This window comes from Perissodus microlepis, chromosome 22 (genome assembly GCF_051167445.1).
Source record: "Perissodus microlepis isolate ML-2025 ecotype Zambia chromosome 22, ASM5116744v1, whole genome shotgun sequence".
Classification (NCBI taxonomy): domain Eukaryota; kingdom Metazoa; phylum Chordata; class Actinopteri; order Cichliformes; family Cichlidae; genus Perissodus; species Perissodus microlepis.
Genome location: NC_140481.1, coordinates 9,660,198 through 9,669,739, shown reverse-complemented (window position 1 = coordinate 9,669,739; position 9,542 = coordinate 9,660,198). Strand labels below are relative to the sequence as shown.

At 43.8% G+C, this 9,542-nt stretch overlaps 1 protein-coding gene across 2 annotated transcripts; it reads left to right on the top strand.

Annotated features, from left to right (window-relative positions):
* LOC146362560 (uncharacterized) lies at positions 1-5,693 on the top strand. 2 transcript variants are annotated; one of them, XM_084919165.1, is made up of 2 exons: positions 1-382; positions 3,413-5,693. In XM_084919165.1, the coding sequence occupies exons 1-2, from the start codon at positions 88-90 to the stop codon at positions 5,518-5,520; spliced, it is 2,403 nt and encodes an 800-aa protein (XP_084775291.1). In that variant the 5' UTR covers positions 1-87; the 3' UTR covers positions 5,521-5,693. The 2 variants fall into 2 exon arrangements, with proteins under 2 accessions (XP_084775291.1, XP_084775292.1); XM_084919166.1 differs by having other exon boundaries at positions 273-382; positions 3,463-5,693.
* The last annotated feature ends 3,849 nt before the right edge of the window (positions 5,694-9,542 follow it).

Here is a 9,542-nt window from a genome sequence, read left to right as displayed (position 1 = left end):
GCAGGGTCGTGCTCTGGCTCGTCGATACTGAGCATAGCGGGTTTTCGGGCTGTTTACCTTCCTGTGGCCGCAGAGCTCTGAGCCGGGATGTCTCTGACAGAATCCCCGCCAAGCTGCTGCGGACTCCGGGCTTTGGCGGAATCTGTGTCAGAGCTGCTGGCACGGGTTGCGGAGGAGGTTCTGGGCGCGTTGGAGACGCAGAGCGGCGGTTCTGGGTCCTCCGGAGGACCCGGCGGTCTGCTGCGGCCGCTGCTCGCCGAGCGGCTCGAAGCGGCAGCGCAGCAGATCGTCGGGCTGCTGGAGCGGGAGGTGGAGGAGTCCCGACGGCAGCTGCGGCGGCTGGAGGCGCTGCTAAGCCCGGTGGTCCTGCTGAACCGCACAGGTGAGCTCCGTGTCTGCTGCCGTGGCTCTGCGGGCAAACAGGACCGGAGCTGTTCAATCAGAAATTGATATTGATCGGGAAGAGGTGACATCACAAGAGCATTACTGTAGTTCAGGAACAGCACCGGAGAGTAAAAGGAAAAGGGCGGCTTATCAGCCTCACACATGGCAGAGAGACAAACAAAGGCAGTTTCTTCATGAACTGTTTAAAAGAGTCATTATCTCGTAGAAAACCTCAAAGTCTGACTGCTCAGGAACCAATCCTTGTAATGCCACTGGGCAGCTACTTTAAAACACCAATTTTATTAAAACAAAACAAAACAGAAAGTTTGAAAGCTTTTTCCCCTTGCTGGCTATTCTCCTACTGCACATACTGGAACATCATAGCTTTAAACAGGCACACTGCAGAGCAGAGACAGTAGGTACCATGATGGCGGCTGCAGGTTTGGCACATCCTGCTCTCAAGCCTTCAGTCTCTGTACTCAAGAAACCATATGTGAGATGGAGAGGCAAGTCTGACTGAAACTATTTTCTCATTGGTTAATAACTTGTGATTGCCAAGTCTTAGAAATGCCATGGCACAAATGTACAAAAACCATGTTGTTTTACAAAGGCTTCTTCTGAGGTCTTATAGACACGTAGTCAATAACCACGTCAGGTTAACCTGACAAGTGGTTAGGATCAGGATAAAAACGTCTCAATCTCACAGATCTACAGACTGGTCTGAGACCGTCTAGCAACCACAGGATGTGAAAGGTTGCTGGTTACTTCCCTGTGATTTCTTTGTTTGCTAAAACATTGCTGCTTCATAGTTTGAATGGAAGTGATGGATTTGCGTATAAACACGTATAAACAAGTCTTTAGCACATGTGCATAACATGATGTGAAAATCATTCAGGTGGCGGGCAGCATGAACACCCAAGTTTGTAAATGTGATAACCTGAGAACAAGGTCACCTAGAACTTTCAAACTGATACCATAAGCCTATCTGCTAAATAATAATAATAATAATTTTTCTTTTCTCATAAATTTAAGGCTTTCACTTCACCTCATCCACCTTTTTCGTTACTGTCTTTAACTTCTGTGGTCCTGGCACACTGTAGTACTAGTATGAATTTCGCTTTGTTCAGCAACAGCAACATGAAAATTAGAGAGAGCCAGTGAGAGCTGTGATTGGCCTGTTAACACGTGCTGCAGTTTAAACAGATGTGTTTAATGTATGTGTTTTTTAGAATCAGTCTCAACAAATGTGAAACAAAAAACTAATATCTGCTTTCTGTGATGACATTTTGTTGGCGATCGACTGTGGTAAATATGCATTGCTTGTTTAGTTGAATCTGACTGCTGCATTTGACACGATGGATCATGATTGTGCTGATCTCTGGTAAGGTTGGGCGATTGGACAAATATATCGACTACTGACAACAGGGCAGCCTATTGTTGAAAGTTTTTACAAGGGCCATTTATTTATTTATTTGTCCATGAGTAAGTTTGCTAATAGTGTCGGTTAAAGCTAACAGAGGCAGTCAACAGAAATAAATAATAGCATTGTTTTAACAGCACCCTCCTTTAACTGCGAACAAATGCACCCTCCTCAGAGTGCACCCAAATGCAGCAGCGATTCATTTACTCAAACTCATAACAGAAAGAAATAACCGCAGTAGCCTATGTTCAGGAAAGAAAAGCATTTTATTTAATTAAAAAACACAATGGTCGGGAAGGAAACAAAGAGAAACTGGCCTCTTTTTTTCCATTATAACTGTGTTTACAGGCCGTTCCAGTGTTTATCTGTCTTACACACTCGACCAAACAACAGATAAGTTAAAAATCTAAATGTCTCTTCCAGCGAACATTAAAAAAAAAAATCCCCAATGTAAAGTTTAGTCTTTTGTGCGATTCGGCGCATCTCAAATAAATAAATAAATAAATGAATAATCCAAACATTAATGCTGAAACAAACAAGAAAAGAAGGTAAAATATTCCCTCCAAACAAAACTTATAAATTCTTTGACAGGAAAACAAGCATTTTTACTTTATCCGGTTTTAGTAGTGTGCGCAGGTGGTTAACAATATTACCAGCAGTGTTGAAGACGCGTTCTGAAGGTGTGCTTGTGGCTGGTATACACAGATATTTCCGTGCCATGTGTGACATCAATAGGAAATGTTTTTCATGAATTTTCCACCAAACCAGTGGATCGTCTTCTCTGTCTACAACCTCCTCGGTGAGGTAACAGTCCATTTCTATCTGCGCCTTCTCCTGCAGTGTGCAAGTTGGCAATTAGTTCGTCCATGTTTGGACTTCTTCTGTGTTCTAAACGGGCAAATCAGTCCGTGCATTATTACATCACTCTGCCCATCGAAAAGTCTGTGCATCCATGAATATATCGTCTATCGTCAGTTATTGGACTGACGATTGTCGGTTGGAAAATTTTTACATATCGCCCAACCTTAATCTCTGGACTACAACACTGTGTGGGAATTTCCGGCTTGGCACTTTTGTGGATAAAATCATATCTTTCTAACAGGAACTTTTGTTTTAAGTTGGGTTCGGCTTCATCCTCTGTGGCACCTTTACAATGGGGGGTACCGCAGGGCTCTAATCTTGGGCCACTACTGTTTTCATTGTTTCTCCTGCCACTGGGTACGATTTTTCAGAAAACACGATATTTAATTTAATCTATATGCTGACATTTGCCAGCTTTATCTACCTTTCAATCACTCTGATATCTCCTCAATTGGACTCCTGCTTGTTTGTCTTAGCGATTTGAAGTCATGGATGGCTCCAAAAAATACATCTAAAAATAAAAATCTAAAAATATTTCTGCTGTGCAGCACTTTGATTGGCCATGTGTTGTTTTTAAAGTGCTATATAAATAAATTATGAATGGAGCTACAGATGTGTGCTGCATTCAGGTGCTAGTGGAAACACTGAACATCTGTATTTCATGTTGTTTCACTGTTACTTTCTGTGTCTTTCATGCCGCAATTGCTTTTATGAACTGTTGACGGTTTTTTCTTTTTTTTCTTTCAGACACATCTGCTCTTTGTAAGGTCGCCGCTAATGAAAGTCTCTGCCCACAGGCAAACTCCATCCACATGCCTTCACCTCTGCCCAGCCCTGCTTCCTCAGACATCACCTGTGCAGCTAAAAGTGATGACCACTGGAGAGGCAGCCAAAAGTCACTCTGCATTAAAGGGACAGATAGGAGAACCACAGACAGGAAGTCCAGTGGGCAGAGACAGCGGACAGCATTGTTGGCACACCCGACAAATCAGCCTTGTGTCCTCTGTGGAAAGATTTTCCGCCATCGAGGGAATCTGTTGAAACATGTGAAATTGCACTCAGACTCCCCCGAGCATCTCTGCGGGGTCTGCAAGCAGCGCTTTGAGTCATCAGACAGTTTGTCAGACCATCTGAGATCTCACATGGAAACCGTGAGTGGTGGAGGCGGGACCTGCGGGGTCTGCGGGAAAATGTTTCAGAACATGGAGACACACATGAGGAGCCACACTGGAGTTAAACCTTTCAGCTGCGTCCTCTGCCAGAAGAGCTTTCCCCGATCCGGAGCATTGAGGCGCCACAAAAAGATTCACAGCAGAAGGAGCACTGACCCTTGCCCCGTCTGTGGACTCAGCTTTGCTCAGAGTGAACTTCTCCAAGAGCACCTGAAGATCCACGAGCACGGTGGAGACCAAAATGAGAAAGACAGCGGGAGTGAGGACAGTCAGCCGGACTCACTGAAGCCAAAGCGGGAGGGACCAATGCCAGATCTGAAGTCGGCAGTGCTCTACTGCAGAGTCTGTGGTGATTCGTTCCACAGTCAAGGCTTCCTTAGGAAACATGCCCAAATGCACTGCAGGGAGTCAAAGAGCATGTGTGGCATCTGCGGACAGCAGCTCGACTCGCCAGATGTTCTTCTAACACATTTGCAGTCACACAGAGAGACTGGTGGGACCTGTGGTGTCTGCGGAAAGACTTTCCAGAACATGGAGACGCACATGAGGAGCCACACGGGCCTCAAACCGTACCGCTGCTTGGTCTGTGGCAAACACTTCCCCCGGCCAGGTGCGCTTAGGCGCCACAATAAGATCCACAGTGGTGAGCGCCCGCATGTTTGCAACCGCTGTGGCAAGACCTTCATAGAGAGCAGCGCTTTGAAAACTCACAGAAAGAGTCACTTATTAGAGGGTCAAGATGGCGAGTCACCGGCGCACTCTCAGACCAGGACATCTGACATAGAGAATGCCAGAATGCCGCCACGCTGTAAAGTTTGCGGTGAGTCTTTTCAGAGTAAAGTAAGTTTGAGAAAACATGCCAAAAATCACTCGGCAGAGTCTGTCTGTGGGGTCTGCGGTGAAAGTATGCCGCCATCAAAAACGCTCACAGAGCACCTGCAGAGTCACAGAGACGCTGGCAAAATCTGTCACGTATGCGGGAAAACCTACCAGAACATTGAGACTCACATGAGGAGTCACACCGGCATCAAACCGTACCACTGCAGTGTCTGTGGGAAGTCCTTTCCACGGTCTGGTGCTCTGCGGCGCCACAAGAGAATCCACAGTGGGGAGCGACCATATATCTGCGAATTCTGTGGCAAGACGTTCATTGATAACGGCGCTCTCACCTTGCACATCAGGAACCACACCAGAGACAAACCATCCAACCGCATCTCCTGCGAGACATGCGGGAAGAGCCTCGCCTCCATTCACGTCCTCGAGGTTCACAGGAGGATCCACACAGGCGAGAAACCCTTCCAGTGCTGCATCTGCGGGAAAGCCTTCAGGCAGGTGGGAGGGCTGAATGCCCACAAGCTGACACACACAGGCGAGAAGCCATTCAGCTGCAGCCTATGCACTAAGAGCTTCAGCACCAAAGGTTACCTGGAGACACACCTCCGCTTCCACAGGAAGGAACGCGCGTTTAGCTGCCACCTGTGCTGGAAGGCCTTCGTCACCAAGAATGACCTGAAAAAGCACCTGCTGACGCACAGTGGGGAGAAGCCATACAGCTGCCGGCTCTGCGGCAAGAGCTACCAGGAAAAGCGCTCCCGGGACGTGCACATGAAGGTCCACGCAGACGCCAGTGACGACCCAATCGGGGAGCAGGACACTTTGCAGCCACAGCTGCTGCAGCTGTAGAGACCAGTCCAGACCAGTTTGTACTGGTTTTACTAACTGATCAGAGACAGAAAATATTTTCACAAGACCAAATAAAATCTTCCTGAATATGTATGTTTTTTGGTGTTTGCAATAAAAAAAAGCTCCTGCAGGGCTTCGAAAACAGAGGGCCCTGAAAGGATCCAGTTCTTTAACCCAGGATTGTTTATTCTGAGTTCCACTGAGTCCTGAGTTCCTGGTAATGTGCTAAAATAATCCTGGGGTGAATGAGTCAACTACTTTCATTAAGAGTTTTTAGCTAATGAGCTCAAAACATGTTTGAGACCACAGGACACATTTCTGTTTTTTTCCAGCATTTTACTCTTCCCAAAACATTTAAACATTCAGAAATAAATAATTTGGTTTGGTTTGATAAAATGTTCTCATAAGAAAATGAAAAACTACAGAAACTTCGTTTAAATGAAAAATAAAAATTTAGTTCATAAAAGAAAATTATATTTTTTAATTTCATTTTCCAGTTTTCCTCTCACGCTAATGAAGCTACTGAGTACAAAGTTCTGCAGTTATTACATTAACAGTACCCAGTGCTGTTCATTATTGTAGCAGTGGGGTGAATTTAAAACTTTTATATCAAACTGCTGCCATGTTTTGTTGTTTTCATGGCTCAGTCTGACTACTTTGATTGATGTAATGTAGTGACCTCAGAGAAGAGCAGCAGAATGAGTGTGTACATGACAAATGGTTTTACTGTCGGTTAAAAACTGCAAACACGAGTAAATCATAAACACTTTCTCATGTCTGTTTTTTTTTTAAATTGGAAATTTGAAGACGAACAAAAGGAAGTAAAATAACATCATTAAAACTCGTCAATCAGTGCTTTTCTGTTAATACTCACTCAGTTATTGCTGTAAAAGTACCCCTGACCTCGACTTTTACTGCACTGGAGTTACTGTTTTTTGGGGATGACTGCCACCATCACCAAATATCAGATTCATCCTGGGTCTCCAGAGCTCCTCATGGACTTGGACCAGAATCTGCTGGTGATTTGAGTTTAGCTCAGAGAAACACAGGTACGGACCAATGACTGTAGAAACACGGACCCATATCAGATACGCTGCCTTCGGTCTGATCATAGTATCTGTAGAACATCAGCAATGAGAAACCTGGTGGTGACCTTCAGAATGAGGATCTTCATTTCAGTCTGAGAGGAGATCTGCAGCTTTGCAGCTCTAACCTGAGCTGATGAGTTGTCTCGTCCCTGCCAGCAGCCAGTGAAGGTGTCTGCTCTTGTCTCAGTGCTTACTTACATTTCTTTGCTTCTGCTCACCTTTAGAGCTTTCTGCTCTTATGCATATAGCTGCGGACTCCAGTCTGGCTGCTACTGTTCATTATGTGAAAGTGCGTTTGAGTAGTCCATGTTTCTGATGAAGTTTCCTCACTGAGAGACATGACCCTGTCTGTGTATCTGTGTGGGAGCCATAATCAGAGCTGTTCCAGTTTCCAAACACTAAGGAAAAGAGTTCCTTTATTGTTTCCTTTAGCAAAGGCCACACTGCAGCATCCTTTGTGAAGAGGGAGGAGCTGGGATAGGTGATGCAATTTTACTGCAGTCATAGAAATTCTAAGCAGAGCAGAACACAGCAGGTGAATATAAGAAAATAAGATGGATTAAATTTTATAGGCTATCAGACAGAATAACTAAGTGAGGCAAATTACTGTGATGTGTTCAGTCACAGCATGATGTACTAATAATGTGCTGTAATTTATTTACAAAGACAGAGCCACTTCACTTCAGTAATAACTGCAATCTACCAAGAGCAGAACACTAGTCTCTATATTAGTTGTTAAAAAAAATTAAATGTTGTAAACTGTTTCACCATAAACCTGAAATCTGTGTGAACAGCTGGCCTCCACAATGTATAAAAAAAACATTATTTACTGTCAGATCACGAGCTGTCACAGTTAATGTTACTTTGCCACACCGCGTTTTTAGTTTTTTTTATAGCACACTGCAACATTCAGACAATAATCTAACACATTGACACAATTCATTAAAAGATGGATTTTCTGCATTTATCTGTTACAGATTCAGAAGAGAAAGGTGCCCCTCAGAGTTCAGTTCATTTCTGCACTGTTTCAGTAAAATACAGTATTACTGGGGAGCAGAAATAAGTGTATTTGCCTCTAACACAGCATGAGAACTGAGTGAAGACGTTTGTGACAGAGTTTTGGTAACGAGCTCACAGCTTTGAGCCAATTACGCACTTGTTCTCAAGACATGTCCCCCTCATAAACCTTCCTAGTAGCAGCTATCACAACCACAACAGGCAGAAGATGATTTTTTTCTGCGTTAGATTTCATGCAGTTTGCAGTAAATTGTGTACCACAGACTTTAGATCACGCAATTGTGAATTACAAATATTTTCCTCTGGAAAGTAAAACTTACAAATCCATATGACATAAGGCTGTAAAAATCCTCTTGTCCACACCGTTCAGTCACAAACTGACTCTTAACTTCTTCAATAATTCCAGAAGCTTTGTGCCGTTATATAACTCAACTGTGTCCTGCTTCGGCTCCAAGCCACGGTCAGCATCTGACTTCATTTTTTCTGGACTCCACGAACAAAAGATTCCACAAAACCTTTCAGCTGAAAAACTTTATTAACAAACAACACTGGGCTGGTAGCAGCTCTGTGTGAAAAAGATGTGGACTCCTCTGGCTGTCACAGAAGCTCTTCAGATGCCACTCATATTTTTCTTTGTAGTGTCTCACCTTTTAAAGCAGTTTTTGCTTTAGTGCCGTTTGCATTTTCTGCTATCGAGTGCTTGATGTGCTTAGGATTGGTTTTGCACAGAAGCAGTGAAAAGACTGCACACAGTATGCGAACGTCCAGACGTCACACTGTTCCCGCTTTGTGGGCTTTGTTGTTGTGGAGGTGTAATCAGTTTCCTGTGACAACTGTTCCCTGTGAGATTAATTCTGTGTGATTATATCTCAGCATACAAAGAATTTCCACAATTTCTATAAATAATAATGGCTTTTATTTCAGGCACTATTTACAGGGTTTAAAAAAACACTAATCCCTTAAAAATAAATAAATGATAAAATAGTCTGCAGAGGTACAAAACCATCACCTGCTGAACAAATCAGATAGCCCATAAGCTGGAGAGGAAATGGTGTGTCACTAATTTAGAAGATCTTCATTTAGCCTGGAAAAAGAGTTAGTTGTTCTATTTTTTTTTAAAAAAAGCCCGTCATAAAGTTTGAATTCATTCATCTGTTTATGCTCAGTTTGGTTTTCAGATCTCCTCGTTCATCCTCACAGCAGAGTCAGACCTGAGCCTTGGCACAAGTTTGTGTGCCGACTGGATCCTCCCGCAGATGGATTCACAAGACATGGCTGCTCATATCAAATTTACCCTCAAGTTTTACCAGCCACTCTGACTCGTTTATGACACTAAAGAACCGTTAACGGTGATTGAGTGCGCCTCTCGACTTGCTGTCTGCTGTCTCCTGTTCCAAGGTTGGATGTTCATATTAAACATGTTTCTACCTCATGCTCCTCCAACCACTGCCAGCATCTTACATTCAGCAAGCTCTGTGCAGGGGCGCCTCCTGAATTTTTTCAATGGATGGCCATATGGCGACCACTAAAAATATTGGGGTAGCACACCAATTCAAAACAGCACAGGGGTGTAGCAGGAAATCGTGAGGGTCATACAAAGTGACACAATACGAATGGCAAAATAGTATATGCAGGAATAAATAACGGTTAATGTTTCAAATCACTGTAGGGTGTCTTCCTCTCTCTCTAACCTCATGTTTATTAAAATAATACCAACATACAACAGCCTTGCTAGGGTGGACCAGTGCCCCCCGGCCCCTCCTTGTGGCGATCCTGGCTGTATGATATCACACAGAGAGGATATCCTCACAGTCATCTCATCATAGTTTGTTTACCTGTATGAAGGAAGAAAAAAAAGATAAAGTTTCTATTTTCAGGTCAGCGTTCACTTCATACAGGAATCACAAGATCCCAGTA